The following is a 27,634-nucleotide window of genomic DNA, read 5'->3' on the forward strand; positions in this document are numbered from 1 at the left end:
TAATGATGAAGTCATCCTCATTCTTTCAATTTTCTCATCCTGACTCAAACATCAAATCAGTTTCAAAGTCTTGTCAATTTCTACAATATCTCTTTTATCCAATGTCCTGCTCTCCAGTTAGGCATCTATCACCTTAGTTCAAACCTCATTGTCTCTTAGAAGGACTATTGAAATGGCTTCCAAATTGGTTTCTCTTCTTTCATCTCTATCACTCTTCAGTCATTGTCTACTCTGTGGTCAAAATCATCTTCCTAAAATATAAGTCTGACCAAATAAATCACTTCCCTGATCAAAAATTTACAGGGACTTCCTATTATGTATAAAGGTAAGTAAAACTGTACTTGGCAATTTAAGGTACTTTACAATTTAGCTTCAACTTGTCTGCTTTCATCATTGATAAGATTAAGAAACTATTAGATTAGAGAAATATTGTCATATTTTACCTAGATTTTATTAAAGACTGTGACAAAGTATCTCCTACTATTCTTGTAGGCTAGATAAGAATGCATTTAAATGGATTCAAAAGTGGTTGAATGGCCTGGCTCAAAAAAAAATATTAACCAATGACTCCATATTAATTTGAAAGTAGCATCATATATCATCTCAATAGATGCAGAAAAAGCATTTGACAAAATCCAACATCCATTCCTACTAAAAACTCTTGAGAGTATAGGAATAAATGAACTATTCCTTAGAATAATCAGGAGCATATATTTAAGACCGTCAGTAAGCACAATATGCAATAGAAATAAACTGCAACCTTTCCCAGTAAGATCAGGAATGAAACAAGGTTGCCCACTATCACCATTACTATTCAATATAGTACTAGAAATGCTAGCCTAGGCAATAAGAGCCGAGAAAGAGATTCAAGGAATTAGAGTAGGAAATGAGGAAATCAAACTATCACTCTTTGCAGATGACATGACGGTATACTTAGAGAACCCCAAAGACTCTGCTAAAAAGCTACTAGAAATAATTCAGAATTTTAGCAAAGTGGCAGGATACAAAATAAATCCACATAAATCCTCAGCATTTTTATATATCACCAACAAAATGCAACAGCAAGAGATACAAAGAGAAATTCCATTCCAAACAAATGTTGAGAGTATAAAGTATTTGGGAATCCATCTACCAAAGAAAAGTCAGGAATTATATGAAAAAATTACAAAACACTTGTCACAAAAATAAAGTCAGATTTAAATAATCGGAAAGACATTCAGTGCTCTTGGATAGGCCGAGCGAATATAATAAAGATGACAATACTCCCCAAACTAATCTATTTATTTAGTGCTATACCAATCAGACTCCCAAGAAACTATTTTAATGACCTAGAAAAAATAACAACAAAATTCATATGGAAGAATAAAAGGTCGAGAATTGCAAGGGAACTAATGAAAAAAAACTCAGAGGAAGGTGGTCTAAGTGCACCTGATCTAAAGCTATATTATATAGCAGCAGTCACCAAAACCATTTGGTATTGACTAAGAAATAGACTGGTAGATCAGTGGAACAGATTAGATACAAAGGACAAAAAAGGGTACAACTATAGCAATCTAATCTTTGACAAACCCAAAGATACCAACATTAGGGATAAAAATTCATTATTTGGAAAAAACTGTTGGGAAAACTGGAAATTAATATGGCAGAAATTAGATATGGATCCACACTTAACACCATATACCAAGATAAGATCAAAATGGGTCCATGATTATCTCATAAAGAATGAGATAATAAATAGATTAGAGAAACAGAAAATAGTCTACCTCTCAGACTTGTGGAGGAGGAAGGAATTTATGACCAGAGGAGAACTAGAGATCATTATTGATCACAAAACAGAAGATTTTGATTACATCAAACTAAAAAGTTTCTGTACAAACAAAACTAATGCAAATAAGATTAGAAGGGAAGTAACAAATTGGGAAAATATTTTTAAAAGTAAAGGTTCTGACAAAGGTCTCATTTCCAAAATATATAGAGAATTGACCCTAATTTATAAGAAACCAAACCATTCTCCTATTGATAAATGGTCAAAGGATATGAACAGACAATTCTCAGATGATGAAATTGAAACTATATTCACTCATATGAAAGAGTGTTCCAAATCACTACTGATCAGAGAAATGCAAATTAAGACAACTCTGAGATACCACTACACACCTGTCAGATTGGCTAAGATGACAGGAACAAATAATGATGAATGTTGGAGGGGATGTGGGAAAACTGGGACACTGATACATTGTTGGTGGAGTTGTGAAAGAATCCAACCATTCTGGAGAGCAATTTGGAACTATGCCCAAAAAGTTATCAAACTGTGCATACTCTTTGACCCAGCAGTGCTACTACTGGGATTATATCCCAAAGAAATACTAAAGAGCGGAAAGAGACCTGTATGTGCCAAAATGTTTGTGGCAGCTCTTTTTGTTGTAGCTAGAAACTGGAAGATGAATGGATGTCCATCAGTTGGAGAATGGTTGGGTAAATTGTGGTATATGAAGGTTATGGAATATTATTGCTCTGTAAGAAATGACCAGCAGGAGGAATACAGAGAGGCTTGGAGAGACTTACATTAACTGATGCTGAGTGAAATGAGCAGAACCAGAAAATCACTATACACTTCAACAACAATACTGTATGAGGATGTATTCTGAAGGAAGTGGAAATCTTCAACATAAAGAAGATCCAACTCACTTCCAGTTGATCAATGATGGACAGAAATAACTACACCCAGAGAAGGAATACTAGGAAGTGAATGTAAATTGTTAGCAGTAATGTCTGTCTGCCCAGGTTACATGTACCTTCGGAATCTAATGCTTATTGTGCAACAAGAAAATGATATTTACACACATGTATTGTATCTAGGTTATATTGTAGCACATGTAAGATGTATGGGATTGCCTGTCATCAGGGGGAGGGAGTAGAGAGAGGGGGGGATAATTTGGAAAAATGAATATAAGGGATATTATAAAAAAATATAATAAAAAATAATTAAAAAAAAGAAAGTAGCATCATATAGCCAATAGAAAATAAGTTATTTATTAAGTGTCAACCATGCTTTAGATACAATGTTATATGCTGGGTCTCGAGAAGCAGAGTGATACTGGATTACTTACCACCTAAGGAAGAGGTTGGGGAAGGAAAAGCGAAGAAATTGGAAAACAAGATTTTGCAAAGGTCATTATTGAAAGATTATCCTTGCATATGTTTTGAAATTAAAAGCTTCAATAAAAAAATTTAAAAGATAAAAAAAGAGAAGCAGACTGAAGAGATGGATGAAGGTTAGCCCTTTGTTCAATTAAAATAGAGGCTATAAGAGGGACTCATCAATAGAAGAAGGAGATCAGCCTGGAGAAGGAATGTCCCAGAGTGAAATGGTAGTAAAATTTAGAATGTCAGGATATAGTGAATAGAAAAGTTAGATTTGAATCCAGGAAAATTTGGCTTTAAGTCCTGACCAAATTACAGAGAAACCTGCATTGATAGGAGTTTCCTCATTTAGGAATTCCCTACAGAAATTAAATAATCAGTTCAGTCTCTCTAATTCTAACAATCTCTAACAATTTAAAAGGAAGTCTCCAATAAAATAAAGGCAACTAAGTGGTACAATGGATAGAGCACGAGGCCTGGAGTCAGAAAGATTTTAGTTCAAATCCAGACTCAGACACTTATTAGGAAGTCACTTAATCCTCTTTGTTTCTGTTTTCTCATTTGAAAAATGAGCTGAAGAAAGAAATGGCAAGTTATTTCAGAGCCTCTGTTAAGAAAACCCCAAATGGAACCATTAATCCTTGAACAAGACTGAAAGGTTACTAAACAACAACTCAACCAAAGTGCCTCAGAGATCTGTTTTTAATTCAATGTTGTTTTTTGACCCAATGCTATTTAACATATTTATTAGTTTCTCTGATAAAGAAAGTCTGAAGCCTTATCTAATCTAAACAAAACAGAGAGATAGCTAACACAAAGATTGAGAGAGTTAGGATCCAAAAAATATCTTGACAGGCTAAAAAATTGTATTGAATGAAAAATAGGCAATCTGCTAAGACACCATGTAAAGTTTTACATTTAAATTTAAGAAGAATATCTTACAAGTACAATGTGGGAAAGACTGGGCTACACAATAATCTATAAAAGATTTGGTGTTGTTAGCTGAACTATTACAATAGCTTCCTAATTAGTTTCCCTTATTCCATTATCTCTTTCTTCAGTCATCATCTTCACTACTGCCAAAATCATCAAAGATTCCTGAGTGTTAGAAGTGTGATATAAAAGCCAAGAATTAAAGAGATCTTAGGCTGTGTTAAGTTAAGAGAAGCAGAGCTTCCAAGAATAGAGAAAGTGATCAGACCACATTTGCAATATTTTGTTGAGTTGGGGAATATATGTTAAGAATTAATGATACTGAATGAATGAATTTTTTTTAAAACCACATATATTAGACATTATTAATTTATTCTTCTTATTATTTATGCACAAAACACATAGAAGGGAAGATAGAAGTCAAAATAATGAAGACATTTGAGATAATGTCCTATGGGGATAAAATTGGGAACGTTTATTTTAGAGAAGACTAAGATGAGAAATAATGGTTCTCTATTGACATTTAAAGGGTTGTTTCAAAGAAGAAGAAATGGACTTGTTCTGTTTGGCCTCTGAGCTAAGAAGTAGTACAACTGGGGTAGAAGTTCCAAAGAGGTAAATTAAGACTTGAAATCAGTTACTAACTATTGTTAGACTGTTACTAAGTTATCCCCAAAGTCTAATGGGCTGTTTCCTGAGAGAGTAGACATCCTCCCTACTAGAAATCCCAAAGCAAAGGCTGATTGGCCACATGTCGGATGTACTCTAATAGGCATTCATGTATAAGGTATTCTCTGTGGTCTTGTCCATCTCTGGAATACTGTAATTCTGCAATAACTTTTGCAGTCATTTTTCACTTTGCTCCCTTTCCTGTATTCCATGCCCTAGCCAAACTGGAATGCTAATTACTCTCTGTACTCATCATCCCATTTCCTGCCACACTACACTAACACAGAACATCCCTTGTCTTAAAATATACTCCTCTAACTCTTCTTTTCTAAATCCTAAATACTGCCTCTTTCATGAAGCCTTTTTGATTGCTCCAATGGTTAATGTTTTCTCCTCCACAAATAACTTTATTGATACATTCTTTGTTTGTTTACATGTTGTGTCATCTTCACTCCAATTCTTAATAGAAAACAAGCTTCTAGCAGATTTTCTTCTCATTTTTTCCCTAGTATTCCCAGTGTCTGCCATCAATACTTTCCATTGTATGAGAAGCATAATGAATATCTCATTGAGTTGAATTATTAAAGTGAAAAGTATTTTCAAACTCCTTATTTTGTTTTAATTTCATGATAACCTCTCGTGGGATAAGCAGGAAAGGAGTTATTAATCCCATTTCATAGTTGAGGAAGCTGAGGTACAGAGAGACTAGGCCACTATTTTAGAGTTTCATGATAATTTAAAAATAGATTATTAAAATTCTCACATGAGACCATTATGTTGAAAGTGCAACCACAGTGAATCATATGTAAGGGCCAATAGTCTATCTTGGACACCAGCACTAAAAGATGTATTGTGGGAAGGAAGGTTTAACCTCCATAATGTTAACCTAAAAATTAGAATTGTCTCCCCAAATCCAAGATTCCCATGTTATAAATCATATTTATCTACTTGTCTATATACGTATATATGTATATGTGTGTATATATACGCATATATTTTCATGTGTATGTACATATATAGATAGATATGTATGTGTGAATAACATTCTTGAATTCTTATCATATATCTTTCAAAAATCAAAACAAAGTAGATAAAATACCAAGTGTCCAGATTATAACATCCAATTGGATAAAGAGCCTATCAAATTATTCCATCAGTGTGTGTGTTTTTGTCAGGAAATGTAGGTGGACAATTATATGCCATACCCAAAATTGAATAAAAGCAGGAAATTGGATTAGCTCACATTTATGAAACTTCAATGTTTCCATTGAATCCAAACTGCCTGATACTTCAAAAACCCATCTGGTTGCCACTATATTATGCTTCTAGTGATGCTTCATGGTTGTGAATTAAAGAAAATCACAATTTAGAAATGTGTTATTGATACTTTGTCATTAATATTAACCCATTTATTATTATATCATTAGCAGAAGAGTTCTAGTAGCATCCTAGAGAATTCTGGATTCTAATCCTGCCTCTAACACCTATTTGCTTATGACTTTTAAGCTTTCTACTTCAGTTTCCTTGTTGGCAAAACTGGTCACGGGAGAGAAGATACAGGGCTAGCTATGAAATGATTTAAAAAAAAACCCTATTCAGGTACCACTTTTTACACATGTTAATTGCATGACCACAACCTTTTTCAATTCTAAGTGAAACTTAGTAATGGAGCAGTTGCCAATCTGCACTGTTGTTCAGAGTTTTGATATAAAAATATTTATCATGATGGAAAAAATTAGATCCATACCCCTTCTTCCTTCCACTCCCCCAACTTTACATGCAAAATTTCACTTGATATCAATTAATTCACCAATCCAATCCCTATATGTAAAATATTTTGTAGTTTTGAAAAAGCACTTTAGAAATGTCTCTAGGGAGGGCAAGCATCAGAAGCAACTCTGAAAATAAAAGACAATGTGCATTAAAGAACACTCTTGAGTATCCCTCAAAACTGTGAGGGAAAAGTTCCACACTCCCATCAGCACTTTCATCATCAAGGACATACCACAAGTCTGTGACTGAAGATCAGGCAATGACCATTTGGAAAAGGATATTAGTTTTTGTTATTTGGGGTTCTCAGGTATTTAGATTACATGTGTTTCCCAGAATTCAGACACACATCTCAGAAAGATACATGAGATTTTAAACCAAAAGTATGAATGGATGGTTCTTTGTCAGAGAGGCAGATGTTGACCTTGACAACTATATACTTTATAAAATCTATTTCAGATAGAAAGTTAGTAGAAAAGAGAACATGAATTAATGACTGGTATTTCTGTAGAGTATACCAGTTTTTAAAGTGCCTTGCTCACCACCAACCTGAGAAGTAGAAAGTGTAGATATTATCAGTAGTGTATATATGAGGAAAGAGAGGAATAAAATAATTCAATAAATAAGTTGGCAAACTCCACACAGATTTGTGTGGTTCAGTATGTGTGCCAGTATTTAAATGCATATCTTTAGAGCTCAAATACAATGATCTTCTCACTATACCACAGCCTCTCAAATGCCACACCACTCATTTCAAACTTCAGGCATGCAACTTTTATTCTTTTGCTAATAATTAAAATTTTTTTTTCTCATATCCTTCCAAGTGCATTTTCAGCAGCTATAAAGTCAGGTACCAGGAGTTGACAAGGACCTGGAAAAAACCACCTATTTCACCTTCAGTAAGGATCACATCTAGGCAAATGGGAATCTCTCCTAACTCATTCCAATATCAGCAGGAACTTACTTCTTATGGATAACAGGCATTTTTTATACTGTAGCTAAAGACCTTTGGCTCTCAGACTGTTGTCCTTGCATAGGAAAGACTTCTGTCCATTCCTCTGTTCACAAGTTTCAGAAAGCTTCTCTGAGCCATTATTCCTGGTCACAGAACTGCTGAAATTGCCTTATATCTATCTCAATTATAAAATCTAAATAGAATATACTTTATAGTCAAACATTACCAAGGTTTATTATTTGTTTTTTTAGTATTTCTTCTACTGCTCCAATTCCATGTATAGCACATTCCATTACAATTTTGTGATGTTGCTTAAGCTACTTTCCTTCCCCCCTCTACTGATCCACATCTCACTCCCTATGAACACTTTGAAGCCCATTATCACTTTGACCTCCTCCAAAAAGTTGTCTCTGAATATTTCAGGCCATACCTCCATATATATATATATGTATATATGTATATATATATATAGAATAACTAATGATATAAAGGTATAACTAATACTACTGAGATGAATTAGCAAGTACCCAAGCCTTTATTCCTCCCCGCCCCCCCACTATTCATATGTGCTAGTTTTAAAAGTTTCATTAATTCCTTCTCTGGGGAAAGACATAGCACTTGATCATGCTGCTGTCATAGGTCATCATCCTATTTGCTGCTAAAGGTAGTGCAAGGTATACTTACTGTATAGGAACAAACTGTACCTAAAATTCCATTTTTGCAGAGAGTTTGCTGAGGATAATCAATATCTTGACAAAAAGAAAGCAAAAGTGAATGAGTTCCCATTTTGTGTCTGTATTTTTTAGATGAATACAAGCAGCAATGTTCAGAAGCCCTGAATTTCTCTCAAATCTATGTCAATAAGTACAAAGTGAAGAGCTATGACAGGGATGGCTTTCATTTCTGGGTACAACTGCATCCCTTTCATGTCATCCACATTAATAAGATATTTTCCTGTTCAGGACTGATAGGTTCTAAACTAATATATAAAGTACGGGGGGAGAGAGTCTTTGGAAAACTTCAGGGCACTGTAACCCATGTGTGTATTAGCCAGATCATCACGTTCATCTGAATCAAGGTTCAGAATACATAATATGCAATTGAGCTTTTGAAGAGGATAAAATTCAAGTTCCCTGGCTACCAGAAGACCCACATCTCTAAGAAATGAGTTCTCAGAAAAGATCAATGACAAAGAGTTTAAGAATCTGACAGCTGAGTTCATCATTTCTGATGACTGTAGCGTTAAGTATACCACCAATCATGATATCTTGAACAACTAGTGAGCATCCCAATCATGAGGAATATCATTTGTGAAATTTACCTTTTACAAGCACAAATAAAACCGTACATGTACGTGTGTGTGTATGAGAAAGAGAATGCTCCTTGAGAGTAGGGATTGTATCTTATATGTTCATTATAACTCCTTCACAGTACGCCTCAACAAACATTGAATGTACAGGACAACTAAGAACTGCTGACTGATTGATATATCCATGTCAAAGTTACCTGTTTCTTTTATTAATTCCTAGAGGACTAGATTCATGATTTTATTTTATTTTTTCTATTTGATAGTTCAGGTGCCATAGGCAATATGAAAACGAAATATGTTTTTTGAATTGATAAAACTCAGGAAATGGGATGTGCTAACTTTCATCATATCTTACCTGAGTTAAAAACTGGAAACCAATTGTAGAACTCATTTTTGTAGGGAACTGTGTCAAATTCACTGCACTGCATCTGCCGAAACGTTGGCACTTCTATGCGGCAGGGGTGGATGTTGCAAAGGCGATAACGCTTTCTTTCTCCAGTGCAATACTTCCCTCCAAACTTGGGTCTGCCAATGAAACAAGGAGCTTTCAAATTTTCCTCAAATAGAACTTTTTTTGGTGAAAAGCATTATCCAGAATTTTTCACTCTCTACCAAATTCATGTCTCCTTCCGCCTTCAAAAGTCACTTATTTTAAATGGCCAATTCTCTACAGCATATTTTCAGCACTTTAGTACATAATGATATATAATAACCCAGAAACATTGTGAAATAAAAGCATTGCCTGGGTTTCGGAAAAACTTGAACCTTAGTGTTTCCTCTGACACATTGATTGTGATCCAGGGAAGGCACTGGATTTTTCAATGCCCCAAGACAACTCTGACATTAAAAGTTACAGAAAAGTTGCCAATCTGCATTGACAGAGAGAGTTACTACTTTCAATATTAGTAAATGGAAAAAAATATATATATACATATACATATAATATGTATGTATATATATATGTATATATTCACATTGACATTGTCTATATTTATATCCACATTTATAGAATCTATACTATACCCATCTATATCTCCAACTCTCTATCTCTATTGTCCATATCTATATCTATCTAATTGGTATAAGACATTTTCTCATACCAATTTTTAGCCAATGGACCATCGAGGATGGAGAGGAAAGGGAGGAGAAAAGAAAGTATTTAATGATATAAATACATTTATTTCACTTAATCTTCACAATAATTCTCTTAGATGTTATTATTTTCCCATTTTTCAATTGAGGAAACTGTAAGAAAAGTTAAGTGACTTGTCCAATGTCACATAGATAGTATTTAAGGCAAGATTTGGAATTTTCTGACTCCAAATTCAGTAACTATCTCTCAATTGCACCACCTATGATTATTCCTAAAAAGCATGATTCCATTATATGAATGCTCCTTCAAATAGCGCTTCTACCCATCAGTATTTGGGTTTCATGAATTTCAGGATAAAAAACATCATTCTCTGATGGCTACACTAAATTTAGAGAGGTAAGTCTTTAGACTGTAGCCATACAAGCTATTGCTGCACCTCTACTCAGATGTTTTCCAAGTTGGAAGGACATGCCACAGTTTGTGCCTTACTGGTATAACCTTCAAGAAATGAAGGTTACCTCGTATTACAGAGAAACAGTAGAGCAGAGGTTCTTAACCTTTTTTGTCTCAGGGACTCCTTTGGAAGTTTTATGCCTCTGAACCATTTTCAGAATAATACTTTAAATGCATAAAATAAAACACAAAGGATAAAAAAAACAATTTTACTGAAATAAAGATATACTTTTTCCCATATGAGTTCATAGATTCCCTGAAATCTATCTGGACCTCTATGGGGTCCATGGACCAAGTTAAAGTCTGAACTGAAGTATTAAATTTATCACTATAGTCATCATCATCATCATCCTGATAATAATCACAATTTTTAAAAAATTATCTGGCCCTGGAATTTCTCTCTCTCTTTTTTTTTTTAATTAAAGCATTTTATTTACAAAACATATGCACGGGTAATTTTTCAACATTGATCCTTACAAAACATTGTTTTTCCAAATTTTCCCCTCCTTATCCCCATCCCTTCTCCTAGATGGCAGGTCATCTAATATGTGTTAAATATGTTAAAATATATGTTAAATCAAATATATGTATACATATTTATATAGTTATCTTACTGCACAAGAAAAATCAGATCAAGAAAGAAAAAAAAAACTGAGAAAGAAAACAATACAACAGAAAGAGTGAAAATGTTATATTGTGGTCCACACTCAGTTCCCACAGTATTCTCTTTGGGTGTAGATTTGGCCCTAGAATTTCATTTGTGAAGGGAACTTCCTGTGTGGGAATTACCTTAATATGTCAGATGCAGAACTTGATGCCAAAGATTAAAGACTTCAAGATCAGTCTTCTCTATAAACTAAGCCAGGTCATCTCTTAATGATGTAAAGTTTTCATATTAATTAATTAGTAAAAAGTTAGTGGAGCTGGAGCACTTGTAATAAAATTTGTTTAATGTTCATGCTTTTTCTTTTCTAAGTCACAGCAAAATGAACCTCAGTTTCTGATTGTGAGTGACAGTATATACTGTCACCTTTCTGCTGTAGCACTTGATTATTTTTTAGTACAAAAAGAACTAATACTAGGCATTAGAGTATCTTTTGGAACTAGAAAGAATGAAAGGATTTAGATCCAGCATCATACAAACTTAGAGTATTTTTTAAATCAGTAATTTTACCATAAATCTAAGCTTCCAGTGGTAAAACTAACCCACTGACCTCTGTTTATCCACTTGTCCCAAACAAGTATCTGTACAAATCAAGGATTCTGTGAAAAATTTGGAAAACTCAGAATTCAGTTATTAAAATCATATCAGTTAGTCCATATTATTGAATATTTCAGCAGTTACATCAGGATATACAGGAGGTACCCTTAAGAAATTTTCACTGATAGATCAAATTAGGCAGAAAATTTTCTTGCAAAAATAAATTCTGCATCAATGGGCTCTAGAGATATTTTTTGCCCTAAGTGAATGAAACTATTCTAAAGCATTACAGTTGGACATGTGCACATTAGAAAAATAAAAAGTCAATTCAAAATTTAACCATAAAAATGATAACTGACCTAATTGTTCAAGCTATAAAAACAAAATATTAGGAAGCAGGCCTAATAGCTAATCAAACACAAAGCCAATGAATTCTTATTGTCCTTTGTCATTCCTTTTGATTCTTTCTTGATTGAGAAAAGAGAATCACTGACTTGATAGAAAGCTTGGAATTACAGGGATTATACTCACAAAGGCATTTTTTTAAATGGAGAAAAAATAAGGGGCAGACTTACTCAGGGTTGTTGCAAAGTCTCTCTGCACTCTGAACTCCAGCCCCGCAGGTCCTGGAGCAGTGTGACCAGGGTGACCAGCGACCCCAACCTCCAGGGATGCTCTCTGGTTTCTTTCCCACTGTGATACACTTGCCAGCCATACACCACTGAGGGATCAAGAGGAAGTGGAAAAAAGAGAAAATAGATCAGGAAGTTGGCAACCTCACAGCAATAAAAACTTAGCACTATGGGAGCTAAAAAAATATCTTCACAGCAGGGAAATTCAAACTCAGGACCTTGCTTTTGCCACTAATTTTTGAGGCAAGTAATTCAAAACTAAACCAGAGAAATAGAAGCTAAAGAGAGTCCCCTTTGAGAGTTTTGACCTTCGTAGTCACATAATATTAGAGTTAAAAGAGTTCTTAGATATCACCTGATTCAACTTCCCATGTGGTACAGGGATCTCCTCTAGAATGCCCTTGACAAGTTGTCAGCTAGTATTTGATTCATGCTTCTAATCATGGGCAGCTCTCTACTGTTTGAGATAGGGCTTCAACAATTCTTTTTTTTTTTTTTTTTTTTTTTTTTGATGAATAAGGAATGCTTTTTTGTTAATCTAACCTGTTGTTTTTAACCTTACCTTCTGCAGCAAAGAATAAATCAATTTTCTTTCTCATATGAAACCATGCAAAAATTCCTTTCATTTTTTGTTGTTTTGAATTGTCTCTCTTCTTCCCCGACTTCATATTACAGAAGGCTAGCATTTTACATAGATATTTATATATGTGTGTATGAGTTTTATATATATATATATATATATATATATATATATATATATATATATATATATATATGTGTGTATAATAAAACTCATGCTAATCTTTGGCCACAGGTTATTCAGCTAAATGTAGCATGGAGGACTGTTCCCTCTCTTTCCATCTTCCTACTAGAAAATGCCAGAATGAGTATCAGAAGTGAAAATGCTTATCTCCAGGTGCTCTGCCTGAACTGTTTTCAGTCGCAGGGCACACTGACTGATCTTCTGTGACCTTTTTCCTTAAGATCAGGATTCTCTGTTCCTCTAGTCTTCATCTACAGTCTAAAACATCACCTTTTTCTCTCCACATCTTGTCCCATCCGCAGCAGCATCCAGCTTTGAACGGCAAGAACCTTTCACCGAGCACCATAATGTTTGGCAAATGTTCTGTGAAACCAGGAAAGGCCCAGCCATTAGTAATAAGAATTACAATTCCTACTAATACAGTACAAGGAGATTTGCAAAGTGTCTTACTCTCACCCATCCTATGAAGTAGAGGTTAATTATTATTATTCCCATTTTACAGATGAAGAAATAGAGGTTCTCTAAATTAAGTGATTTGCTCATCATCACAGAACTAGTAAATTCCTGAGACAAAATTTGAACTATACTTTCAATAATGTTTGGAAGGACATAATGGAGATGCTCTGATCACAGATACTTTGAAGTATGGGGCCCAAAAAGATTAAATTACTTGCTCAGTGTCATACAGATAATGTGATAGTTTTAAACCCAGGTTCCCAAATCCAGTACTCTTTTCATTATACCATATAATCTCCCTTTAAGTTTAGCATCCAATCCAGTTCAAACACACTTTGGATTTAAATACTATATGAAAGATAGGGATCTAGATTCTAGTGTTTAGGAAAATAAAAGATGGGACCATGTTTCCTTAAAATCCAAGATTATTTTTGCAGAACGTTTAATAATATAGTGAATAATTCTTGACACATAATCATTGGTAAACATGATAACTGAGAGCAAGTCACAGATTCTGGGTTCTAATCATCATTGAGTATTCACACATTTGTTTCAAAAGGCCTTCAGCTAGTCTTCTCCATCAATAAAAGTGGAATAATTATATTTGTCTTTTTCCAGTGAAGGAAATGAAAATTATCTAGTATTCTCACTATTCATAAAATAGTTTTATATATATATATAAAGAGAGAGAGCAAGAGAGCGAGAGAGCGAGAGAGAGAGAGAGAGAGAGAGAGAGCGAGAGAGAGAGAGAGAGAGAGCGAGAGAGAGAGAGAGAGAACGCGAGAGAGAGGGAGGAAGACGGAGAGAGAGAGAGAAAGAGAGAGAGAGAGAGAGAGAGAGAGAGAGAGAGGGGAAGACGGAGAGAGAGAGAGAGAGAGAGAGAGAGAGAGAGAGAGAGAGAGAGAGAGAGAGAGAGAGAGAGAGAGAGAAGAGAGAGAGAGAGAGAGAGAGAGAGAGAGAGAGAGAGAGAGAGAGAGAGAGAGAGAGAGAGAGGAGGAAGACGAGAGAGAGAGAGAGAGAGAGAGAGAGAGAGAGAGAGAGAGAGAGAGAGAGAGAGAGAGAGAGAGAGAGGGAGGAAGACGGAGAGAGAGAGAGAAAGAGAGAGAGAGAGACAGAGAGAGACAGAGAGAGAGAGAGAGAGACAGAGAGAGAGAGAAAGAGAGAGAGAGGAAGAGAGAGGGAGGGGGAGGGGGAGAGAGAGGGAGAGAGAGGGAGAGAGAAGGAAGGAAGGAGGGAGAGAGGGAGAGAGAAAGATAGATAACAAGTTTAACAGGAATGTGAGAAAGGTATTGTGGGAACCTTCTAAGAATGATCTACAGAGTCTTAGTTTGGTTTCCTATTAAATGCAATAAGCACATCCATTTCCATTTAACCATTATTTTAGATGTGATTTTGATATAGAATCATAAAATATTTAAACTATAAGGAATCTCATGAATCCCCTCCTATTTAGAAATCAAAACCCCAAAGAATAATTTGCCCAAGATCATGCCAGGATCATATGATCATAAATGCAGAGTTTGAAGGGGCCAAGAATAGTGCAATCCTTCATTTTACAAATAGAAAAACAGAGGGTAGGGGGATACGATGACATAACCAGCATTCAAAATGAAGCCACCTGACTTCAGAATCAGTTCTCTTTCCTAATTAATGATGAAAGATCTTGGAACACATTATGACCTTGTTTATTTCATTTTTTTATCATACCATAGAAAATCACATTAAAAGAATCAAAAATACAAAGGAAAGGGACTTAAAGCATGAATGTATATAAAGTGAAGTAAACAGAAAAAAGAAAATCTGTGTGTGTGTATATGTTTGCATATATACACATATATACTACACAATGGAAATATGAAGAGCAACAAAAATTAAATGCCATGCAATATAATATCCTCTCTTGGCCTTCAAGAAAAAATGAAAAAATATACCTCTCTTTCTTCTTTGTAGAGATGAGGGACTATGCATTCAGAACATCATATAATAACAATCGGTTGTTGTGTTGGTTAGTCTTGCTGAACTACATTTCCTCCCTTTTTTTTTTTTTTTTTATTCTTTATTACAGGAGATGGCTCTCTGAGTTAGGGAGGGCATGGCCATAATTGGAAATGAAAATGATGTAAAAATTCATTGCTTTTTAACTTCAAGAAAATAAATGCAATCATAAAGGAGAATAAAATCAACAAGCTTTTTCTTGAATCTGGACAGAGAAGTGGGGTTGACATCATTTATATCCATCATCTCCCAAAAATGGTTATATATATCAGCTCAGTTAAGAATATCTTATATTCTTCCCTGGGACTTTATCCATGTGAATTCTCCTTCATTATTCATGGAGTGTGCTTTCCTTTCTTTCTACTGTGTTTAAAAAATTATTTCCCTTTTATTCCTAATAAATTACTATTCCTTAACTTTCTATAGCATTTTTTTTTAATCCCAAGAATTCATGGCATTTAGTGGTATGTGAATATTGCCAGGTACAGCAAAAGAAAAGCAAAGTATTAGTGTACTACTAGTCCTCCACAAAGTATTAGTGGAATTATCATCATCATCAGATGATGATCAATTAGATCATTAGATGGAAGACCTAAATTCAAATGTGGATTGAGATACTTACTAACTAGGTGATACCTGACTTCTGACATACATAGTAGGTACTAAATAAATGTTTGTTCCTTTCCCTCCCCCAATAATAGTGGAAAGGGACACAGCCTAGGAGTCAGAAGATGCCAGATAACTTAATTTGCAGCCTACTAATCAATGATTTTCTTGCTTTGCAATCTGCAAGCTTCTAAGCGTTTTGCTATCCATGTTTTGGGCAGAGTGTCTAGACCTCCACTTAGGCCTGCTTGACACAGCAATAGGGAGGAATGCTGAAGACATCTGGCACTTACATCGACTTCCTGACAGAAGGTTGCATTGGGACCATATTGCAGCTGGCACTGGTGGTGGATGTCATAGATCACTCCAGGAGCAATGACCTTGGACTTCAAGCCTTTCTTCTGGGGGACATCATCCAGGCAGAACCCCCAGCCTCGGCTGAACATGAGCATTCAACACAAGTAAATGAAAGTCAACAATAATCATTCTCACCAACTGATTTAGTTGGCAGATGTACATTCCAATCCCAAAGCCTCCTCTCTATCACATTCTTATTCTTTTGTATCCTTAATCAAAGTTCAAATATTTGGTCTTCAGAGAGCACAGCAATACAAGCAATGGCCAAGCTGAGCTCATGGCTGCTCAGTACAAGCACAGTAGCTTTATCTTGCAACTCAAAACAATATCTGTTACTGAATTTGCCCAGTCTGGACAATTTTCAATTGGGAACATTCGAGGTTTCCTTCAACTTCAGGAAAATGGACTCAGATTGTGGAAGAGATCCACAAAGAGCTGGAACGGAAAATGTCAGAAGTGAGAAAGGGCTACTTCCTTTAGGTGACTATAAGCTCTTTAGGGCAAGGACTATTTTGTTTAAAGCTTAATACTTAATATGTATACCCAGTGAATAGAAAATAATTAATATATATGGAATAAACCTGGATGAACGCTGCAGAATGTTTCACAAATAGTGCCCCTTTCATCTGTCCTAGTATCATAGGCATTTCCTTGTCTAATCTTTTCAACGCCTAAATGTTGACTTCCAAACCGAATACAAATTCTTCAAATCTGACTCATCTGGCTAATCACCAAGCAAATAATATTAATGCATAATAAACATGGTCGATCATGAACCCTTATACTTATATCCCTAATTTTATTTATTGCAACAACAAATCTCCTTTGGGAAACTGCTACGGAGGAAATCAAATGCAAATAAGTTGCATTGGAGAAGCTCAGGATAATAATTAGGAATCACTAATTAGATAATTAGGAAGCTCCTTAACTACTTACTCAAGGAAGCGAGTGATATAATCCTTGCTACATTTGGACCATGTAAGTGGAGTGGGGTCATACTGGAGCTGACGAGACATGATATAGGGATGCCTTCCCACAGGCTCACAGTCGTTTTCTCTTCCATCATGCTGGATGCCAAAGCTAAAAGGGATGTATGCAGAACAACAACAAGCTGAATGGCAATAATCAAAGAAGAAATTTTCATTTTTCTTGGCCAAGATAAATGCACATTTTTATTAGGTTAAGCACCATAATTCAATGTTGCTATAGGGAAAATAGATTTCTACAAAATACACAATACTTCACTTACTTAGGGTGGGAAGGGGCAAAGGGAAGAGACTGCTATCTTTGCTCTTGATTGGGGTCAAGAACTTTGGTCCAAACCCTATGGTTTATTTGATTTGAAGCCTTCACTTCCACCCTCACCCCAAGCCCAACCAGTCTCTTCCAAAATCTTTCCAATCCCCCAGCTAATTCATGCCATTACATGCTCTCTAATTTGGGGTTCCCCTCACCCAGTTCTCCTAAATGTGGAAATATAAGTTTTTAACTCCACCCTTACATAAACTTGTTGTTTCAGATGAAAATACAACTCTCCTTTAGGTTTCCTAAGAATTTTACTGCCAGTAATGATAGAAAAGTACAAATGTCATCATTTCAGGGATTTTAGTGACATGAATACTCATTCCAATATTGCAAATTATGATCCCTCCATTCCTCTTCACCCTGTAAAATTCTTGTCTATGCCCTCCAATAAACACTCCATTGAGGAACTGCTCAGTAGGTTAGATATCTTACCCCAGGATTCCTATCATTTCATGGGCACTGTCATAGCACTTTAGCTATCCATTACTATTTCTTATTCCTGCTGCTTGATTGATCCTGGCCCATCCTCTCCTATTATAATTAGATGGCAATGGAGAAGCAATATGGGGGGGGGAAATGTTAGAATTGGATTCAAGTGAATCAAATTAGACCAGAGAGGTTTAAAAAATCACTTCTAATGTCTACCAACTGTGTGAAATGGGAAGATAATTTAATGTGGCTGCCCCCACAATCACAGTTACTATCTTAGTTAAATCCAGTAGTAAGGGATGTCAGCGTAGCATGATGATGTAGAGATAATCTGTGAGTCAGGAAGCCCCATTTCCTGGCACAGAATCATTGCGTACAATGGGTAAATTGTATAACTTCTTGGTATTTTAGGCAACCAAGATTTAAGTCTGAGAAGTAAATAAATAGACTGCATTGGTAGGAGTTCCTCATAACTCCCTATACCCAATGAAATCTCAGATTTTGTCCCAATTCTCTCTTCCCATCCAAATCTATTATCTCCTACTGCAGTGCTCTGTATATAACAGGTGCTTAATAAAAGTTTGTGGCATGGAGTTAAATCTGTCCTCTGAAGATTCTTCCATTGGGCTTCAAGCTGCTCTGCAAAGACCTTGTCCTTTCCCTTCGAGGGCACTCTTGATGTTTTTGAGCCCTAGGAAAACCAGCCCTCTTGGCTTTCTAGATCATAGGATCATAGATTTAAAGTTGTAAGGAATTTTAAAGATCATCTTGTGTAAACCTTAAATTTTATGTAAATAAATTGAGGCTCAGACTGATCATTTATCTACAGAAAGTAAGTGACAGAGCTGGAATTTGAACTTAGTTCCTTTAACTCCAGATCCAGCCCATTTTCATTATATCATGCTATCTTCTCTGACTTCCCAAGGTTACTCCCACTGTTTTCAGGTTATCCTCCTCACACTTTGCTGAATCACAAAGGATCTGGCTCCTTACACTTCTCATTTCAACCTTGACCTATTCCTCTCTGTTCTGATTGGTTTGTCTGAAGCAAACTTCCAAGCTCCTCAGTATGATTTTCTTTCCCCTTAGTTAAAGCTTGACTTCTGGCCCACCCTCTGTCAACAGGATACAACTGCTATGTCATCTTAAAATGGGGGTTATAGCACTCACTCTGCTTCTCTTCACAGATAAGATGTAAGGAAATCACTTTATACATCTTAAAGTTTCATATCAGTGAGTTAGGCTCATTTAACCCAGTGGACAAGGAAACCTTATTTAGTGATATCTGTTGATGATCTTGGAATGACTATCCCCTCTCTTCCACATACACATTATACACTATCAGCTTCCAAGAACCCTATTTTGTCTCAGAGATACTTCCCTCTTGGCAGTCCTGCCACAGATTCACTGTTACCTGAAGGAGAAAAGTTAAGTAGGCTGCTTTGGTTGAAAAAGATATAAACTAGTGGCCAGGCTCATGCCTGTAAGCTTATATTACTTTTGCATCAAAGCTTCTGACAAACACAAGCAGTTCTTCCTGACTTGTAATGTACATGAATGTCTTGGGGGAGCTAGTGATTTTTCTTTCATTTTTCTATGCCTTTTTATGAAAAGTTAAATCGATTTAAACATGAGCCCTCAACTCATTTAGACTTGATATGTACTCACAAATAAGGCAAAGAATTAATCTACAAACCTCTCATCCCAATAATTACCTCTTTTCCAGTGGAGAATGTGGTTTGATGCAATGATTTATTTCAGCAGGTCCTCCCTAGACTGCTCAAAATTCAATCTTTTCTGACTCATCAACTCCTCTCTGAGATTATCTGTTTAATAATTTATCAAAGTTTCAAGCCTCTAGCAGTTCCCTGGTAGGCGAGAGGAACTTCGATCTTTCTAACATTGTCTGCTTCCATACCCAAGGACCACACACACAGCACGATGCTCTAATAGGTCTCAGGTGTTAGCCAAACACTTAAAGAGGATTGACTATTGCAAAAAAAAAATCTTCCCTGCATTAAATAGATCTAATATCTCCAGTATTATCCCCTTAATTTTTTTCAGAAAACTTTCCTAACTTAAAAAGAAAAGAAGCTCTCAGAAACAGTAGCAGAAACTGGATATTCCATTGCTTTGTGATACTGTTCTTGTCTTGAAGAAACGATGGAAAGAAAATGTATTATGATGAAGTGGGAGAAGCCTTGCTCTGAAGAAGCAGGAGATTCGGGGGCTTTGGTTCTAGTTCTGTCCCCAGTAGGATTACAGGTAGAATAACAATAATAATAATAGCTCATATTTATGAAGTACTTAAGGGTCCCATTTACATATTATCATTGATAGCTATTCAATGATAGTTTCTTTTGTCATATCTTTATTTCACCCATAGGATTCACATATAACAAGTCAAAGATGAGTAATTCCAGTGGTCTAGGTAAGCCTTAAAGATCTGATTGAGGCTCAGAGATATTAACAGATTACCCATGAAGGCCATTAAGTGTTTGAGGTATGATTTCTAATTCAGATCTTCCTCACTCTAAATCTACCTCTCTTTCCATTGGGCCATGAATTCTCTGCCTTGCTCATGATGAATGATTAATAAATCTTCATCAAATTGAATTTGATCTTTATTACAACCTTTTGAGGTTGTATTAGGCAGATAAACTCATTTTTACAGGATTAAATACTTCAGGATCTAGCCTATTTCACTAGTAAATGGAGGATCAAGATCTTTCTATTCTGAGACCAGCCCCATTTCCACTAGAATGTTGCCACTTCCCAGCTTGCTAGGCAAGTCTTTAACTTCCTGTATTTCAGCTTCCTCATTTACAAAAATGATGGGATTGAAATAGATTTTGTAAGTTAAAGCTGTTGGAGACTTTCAAGTTTACTTAATTCAATCACCTGGTTTTACTAGTGTTCGAAGAAGATAGATAACTTTCTCAAGGTTACACAATTACTAAGTAGTAGAAATAGGGTCCAAAACCAGGTCTTCTATTTCCAAATCCAGTAATGTTTTTCCTGTACTACTGATGTGCCTTGTTTCAGAATCTCTGCCCTGTAGGCTAATCCAAGGGAATATGAAGGATAGGGAGGTTTGTCCATAGCACAGAGTCTATTTACTGAGTAAGGAGGGAAAAAAGACTTCATTATTTTCTCTGTTCTGATTAGCCTTTTTCTTTCTTGCTTTGTTGTAACTTGTTTGCATTTTATTCACTGACCACAGATTTGGCAAACCTATACAATAAGGGTAAATTAACAGAGAGAAAATATATGCTAGGCAATTTATTGGATTTTATCTGCTCATTTTGACTATTTTATGATAGTATTTCCTCAAGAGATATAGAGCTTATATTTCCAAATAACATTTAGATTTTTTTAACTAGCTTAGTTCATTTAACATTTTCTGAGCCTTGATAGGCACCAGAATAGGTCATAGAATCCAACAGTAGAAAAAATTATGTAATTACAGACTGTATCTCAAGGGTTCAGATGCTTTGTGCAATGTTTTAATCACTTAAAAAGGTTTCAGAAAAATGAGCTAAAAGGTATTTTAAATCCTTCCCAGGTACTGAATTTGTTATCTGTCACCTGAATGTAATTAGAAGTAGCATAGTACAGTAAGAAGAATGCTATTTTAAAGGCACAGGACCCAAATCCTGATTTTAGATCTACCACTTCCTATCTATATACATTTAGGAAAGTCATTTGACCTTCTGGGGTCTCAATTTACTCATCTATAAAAAGAGAAGGTTGGTTCAGATGACTACCCCCCTGCAAGATTCCTAAAGTCAATGCTTCTCTTGATTTACAGTCCTATGATACTTATGGTAATTTAGTAGTATAAAGTAAGATGCAACCATTAGTATTACTTTGGCAATGAGAATGGAACTGCCCCCACTTAGTTAATTTAATTCTGCTTTCCAAAAATTATACCTGTGTGTGCATTTATGTGTGTATAAATTTAGGAATTTTATAGAAACTAGTTAACTTCCATCAAGATAAAACAACCCACAGCAAGGTATAGTAGAAAGACTATTGAACCTGGGATTGGAGAACATTTGGTTTTGAATCACCCCTCTATCAGTCAGGTACACTCTTTGAGACTCATTTTTCTTATCAAGAAGATGGGACTATCTACTTCAAAGGGTTGTTGAGAAGATCGAGTGGGGTACATGTAAAGAGTAGAATTTTACAAAAAGGCCCTATGTATTTTTGTACATAAGTATATACACATTAAATGTATATTTGACATCAATTTTATCATACAGAACAAACATTGAAAGAACAAAGCATGGTTTATAAAAGGTTGAAAATGGCATACCTGATCACCAACTTAAACCTTAATCAATTCCTTTTGGGAACATTGGCATTCACCTATGAGGTAATTTCTTTCTATTTCTACTCAACTACTATTTAAGAATACCATATCCCTCCTTGATAAATTTTTGGGAAAGCCATGCTAATTCTAAACAATTCTAACTAATCCTCTGTGGGTATGTTGTGAGATGTCATCCTGTTGTTTCTTTCTTGACTGCCTCTGAACATTCTTTTTAAAAGGATTAAATAGCACTGTGTCTGTCCTATCTATTTCTAATTTCCTCCTTCAAGGAAACCTCTTTCACCTAAGGGATGACACAATTTTGCTTTTAGGACACAAAAGATCCTTAATTAACAGCAATAACTCACTCTGACACTTTATGGTTCACAAAACACTTTTCTTACAACACCTAAGTGAGGTAAGGCAGCCAAGTAATCTCTTTGATCCTTCTAAACTTCATCTCTAAAATGAAACAGATAAGTTCTCAGGTCCTTCCAGCTCATGTAAATGTAAAGCTATCGTCCTTTTGTATAGATAAGGAAACTGAGCTTCAGAGGAATTATGACTTGTCCAATGTTCCAAGTCTAGTAAGCATTAGCAAATTAAAACCCAAGTCTTTTTTTTTTTCCTCCTTGACACAAATTACCTTTACTTAAGAGAAGTTACAGACAAAATGAAGCAGCAAGTGTGGTCATATGTAATAGATTTGGGAGAGCAATAGGGTTACCAAGGAAAATGAAAATCCAAATCTTCGTCAGATCTAATCTAACACTCCTGATACAGTAACATCATTTTAAAGGAGACAAAATATATATTTGAACAGTTAAATGGTCTTTTTCCCACACAGTGGAGTACAAACACAACATGCTATGGTATTAAAAATAGGAGTCTGGAAATCAGCTTTTTGTGCTGATTCTGTCTACTACCTACTACCTTAGCCAGTCACCCCCAAGGAATAATAAAACTGCCTGGAAAGAGCTCACAGGGTTAATATGAAGAGCAAGTGAAATAAAGGATGTGAAAATGCTTTGAAATGCATTAAGAATCACACAAGTATAAGTACTATATTATACAATGTTATTATTATTAATACATCCCTCCTTTCCTTTCTAATCATACCTCCTTTCAAGAATATGTTTTCTTCCCCAGGAAAGGTCCCCATTAAAATGATAACCAGAGTTAATTGCTCATCCTTCATTAATCTCCCATCTTAGTCCTCTCTTCAAGAATTTGGCAACCCTCCTGCAATTAGCTGATCAAATCAAATCAGTTAATATTTATGTTAATCTGGTTCTGTTTATTAGCTTCTACTTTATAGCTTCATAAGTTACCAACAAAAAGCAATTTAATTTTAATGAGCTATTTATTTCAGTTGCCAAGTTGCATTGATTCTACTTCCAAAATATCTTTCCTTTCCAAAACTTTCTTTCCATTCACATTTCTATCACATTGAGTCAGGCTGTTACCATCTCTGATTTGGAGGACCAAGGGAACTATTGCAAACTACTCTTCCCATTACTACTCTCTCATTTCACTTATATTACTAATGCACATTGTTTCTCCCTTGCTCAATAAACTCGAGTGGCTCTCTTTTGCCTGTAGAGTAAAATGCAAACTACTCTGGCTTTTAAAGTTCTTCATAATGTAGCTCTAGTCTGTCTTTCCAAGCTCACTGCACAATTCCACCATGCGCTGTCTGCTCCAAACTAACCGAACTGCTGATATTTCTTCTACTACCTTTGTGCTTCCTCACTTCTATCCCAGTTCCCTTCAAAGCTCAGCTCTGGTACTCTTCCTACTCCATCTCATTTAACTCGTCCTACATAACACCATCATTTGCTAGTGTTTTCTCTCTCCTGGGAATTACTATGTATATACTCACATACATACATATGTATGTATGTATATTCATTCACATAGCATATGTATATTTATGCATATACTGTATTATATTATATCCTAAATAACTTTTCTGGATCCATGTTCTTTTGTCCTCAAAAGATTATAAGCATTTTAAGGGCAGGGACTGTTTTGTTTTTGTCTTTGCGTACTCCTCCTTTCTCTCTTGGCTATAACACTGCAGGACTTCTCAGATTTTTCTATCTTGCCCCTGTATCGGGCACCTTCCCTCACCTTGCCCTGCACCCCTCCTCCCATTTTTCAGCTCCTTTTGTGTGTTTTCGCTCTCCGAGGACAAGGGCTGTCATTTTTGTTGTTCTTATATCCCCCAGCAAATCACCTTGAATTTGAAAATCATTTTTCAGATGGGAGTCCTGTTTTCTGGATTATTTGATTTTTTCCTGTCTTATTCCAAAGATTCAATTATCACTGTATTGAGTTTTCAGGTTATATGAGGGAGAATGGGTGGTTCATAATAGTCTGGGTAGAGAAATATGTCAGGGGGGGTGGAAACGAAGAAAAGGAAGTTAATTAGAAATGGAGGCAAAATGCTACTGGAAGGATGGCAATAGCAAAAGCTTTCACTCTTTGCATCCCAAAGCTGATTCTTTCTCTACTTTCTCTGTCACTGTCATTAGTTTTGAAGTTTGATAAACTGAGAAATTCTGCTTACTCCAAGAATTTAATGCCATCATTTCCTTGATGTAAGTGGGATCAGGTTGTGGTTGAATGGGATCAGGTAGAGATTTCTCAATCTATGAGACTAGACCTAGATCACATGATCCCTATTCCCAGAGACAAAAGGTCAGACTAAATTAGTGAAGTCACAGGAAGCGACATGACCCACAGGAAGCAGACAACATTGGTCAAGAATGGTTCCATTCTTTTAGTCTATCCAATGAAAAAGCTCAGGTCTTTTGCTATTTAAACCTCTGAAGCTGGCCAGGTTCCAGGAGCATATGGTGGGAGTTGGGATGGCTCCCAAGCATGTCTGCAGGAATGCTTTCTCTTTGTACCTGAAGTTGTCTCTGATTAGTTAATTTGGGAAAGGGGGTCTAGCACCCATCCCACACTGGTGAAAAGTATCAGATAATCAGAAATCTAGAACTTGGAAAAATCACCAAGGTAATCAATTCCTTTTCGAGATGATTAAATCAATTTAATCCTAGAGAAGTATAATGACTTGCCCAAGATCATACCAGTAAGTAGCAGGATTTGATTCCATATTCTGTGGAATTCAGGAGTAAATAACAATCACTAAAATGAGGTTCAGATAAGAGATAGACAGATGCTTTCCCACTTAGGCCTCCCCAACTTTATGTGAAATGTTTGACAAAGTTCTTTCAGTTTTCTCTTACTCTCCATTTGGAAGGGGAATGAGTGCTAGCCAGAACGCCATTCTTAGAAACAATGGGTAGTTTCGAAGAAGCAGGCTGTGTCACCTTTCTTACAGTACAAGAAACTTTTACTTTTCTTTCTTTCTTTCTTTTTTTTTTTCCCCCCCTGAGGCTGGGGTTAAGTGACTTGCCCAGGGTCACACACTAGGAAGTGTTAAGTGTGTGAGACCAGATTTTAACTCAGGTCCTCCTGAATTCAGGGCTGGTGCTCTATCCACTGCACCACCTAGCTGCCCCCTACAAGAAACTTTTAAACAGCTGAAGTAGTACATCTGCATCCTAGCTATCCTCACAGACTTGCTCTGAATGTGTGTGTACACACACGCACATATATAGATGTGCATCTGTATGCATATATCTATACATGTATATGCATGTACACATATGCACATAGCCATAAACATGCATTGTGTTTATATGACACATATGCATACATTTGTGTTATCTATATGTGTGTATTGAACATGTATGTGTATATAGACATGTGTTGTCTACATATTGTGTATAGATTGACATATACACAGTGTGCATATACATATATGTACATATATATATATATATATGTGTGTGTGTACCTGTATATTTGTGCATATATAAATGTAACTTCAAAAACAACTAATTTTCTTTGTGATCTTCTGCATTTTACTTTTTGTACTTAGAAATTCTATTCTGAATAGGGGTCCATATCACATGGTCAGAGAGATCCATAGTACACAAAAGGCTAAAAGGCCTCTTGGTCTAGTCCAAGTGCTACCTGAAGAATGAGCTCTCTCTACAGGAGCCCCAAAGAGGGCTCGTCTTCATTTATAGACCTCCAGTGACAAGCCTTAAGGCCGCCTTTTCCATTTCTGTGACAGCTGTGATTATTAAGAAGTCCTTCCCCACAGGTTACCTCCACATGACTCTCTATAGTTTCTATTCATATGTCCTCGTTCTACCCCCCAGGGCCAAGCAGAATCAGGCCACCCTCTCTTCCACACAACAGCTCTTCAAATATTTAAAGACCACTGTCACATCAGCTTTAAATTTTCTTCAAACTTCAAACTAAACATCACTGGTTCCTTCAAATGATAAAGTGAAACCAACAACTTTAAGTTCCCCTTGGAATATAATTGGGAAGAAGAATTGTATAATTGGAAAGAATTCTGGGGGCAACTAGATGATGCACTAGATAGAACACACTTAACAGTTTCTAGCCAGGCTATTCACTTAACCCCAACTGCCTCATGGGGGAAAAAAAGAATTCTCACTTTGAAACTATAGCGTGAGGGTTCAAATTATGACTCTCCCACTTAGTATCCATGTGACTCAGAACTTATACACTTGAGCCTCAGTTTCCTTATCTACATAATATAAATAATATATCTATATATAACTTCTAAGCCCTGAATCTCTAATTCTCTGATTTTCCCCTTTCTAGTCATATTCCAGTCACTCACTATGTTGCTATAGTGTGGCAGTGAGAACTAAACAGAACATTCTAGGTGTGATCTGACCAAGGTAGAATTAAACACAATGAATATCACCTTCCTCATTCTGGACACAAGTTTGATGGCAACCTATGCTTTTGTGATTGCCCTGTTACAGAGCAGACACATAGGGAGCTCTAGACATAATAAACTTCCCAGATCTTTTCTGTTTTAAATATCAGCTAGCCACAGCTTCTCCATCCTTTCTTAGGTCATTACCTGTGCCCAAGTTCATGGGCAATTGTGAAAGCCAGGGGGAGTCCCGAGTCTTCGTTGATATTACAGCTCCGGTGAGGCTGGCACATGCCAGAGAGATGAGAAAGGCCTAGGGTTTCACAAGGATGATTAACCCCAGCACAGATGTCTTTCCTAGAAATAGAGAATAGGGAGAACTAGTCATTGAAGACAATGTTTTTTTGTTTTTTTGTTTTTTATTGCATATTTTAAAATTTTACTTTATTTGAAAAAACAGTAAGAAAAA

General features: G+C 35.8%; 1 protein-coding gene across 4 annotated transcripts in view; it reads right to left on the reverse strand.

The window, feature by feature from the left end:
- Positions 1–27,634, reverse strand: part of ADAMTS12 (ADAM metallopeptidase with thrombospondin type 1 motif 12) — a 510,414-nt gene that overhangs the window by 163,375 nt on the left and 319,405 nt on the right. For all 4 annotated transcript variants that reach the window (XM_074279497.1, XM_074279496.1, XM_074279499.1 and 1 more), the window contains 6 exons: positions 27,373–27,522; positions 17,273–17,416; positions 16,273–16,417; positions 13,193–13,285; positions 12,103–12,248; positions 9,136–9,305 (listed from right to left, as the gene is read on the reverse strand). In XM_074279497.1, the coding sequence (XP_074135598.1) occupies positions 9,136–9,305; positions 12,103–12,248; positions 13,193–13,285; positions 16,273–16,417; positions 17,273–17,416; positions 27,373–27,522 (848 nt within the window). The remainder of the gene's footprint in view (positions 1–9,135; positions 9,306–12,102; positions 12,249–13,192; positions 13,286–16,272; positions 16,418–17,272; positions 17,417–27,372; positions 27,523–27,634) is intronic.

Source organism: Sminthopsis crassicaudata, chromosome 1 (assembly GCF_048593235.1).
Source record: "Sminthopsis crassicaudata isolate SCR6 chromosome 1, ASM4859323v1, whole genome shotgun sequence".
In the NCBI taxonomy this organism is placed as follows: domain Eukaryota; kingdom Metazoa; phylum Chordata; class Mammalia; order Dasyuromorphia; family Dasyuridae; genus Sminthopsis; species Sminthopsis crassicaudata.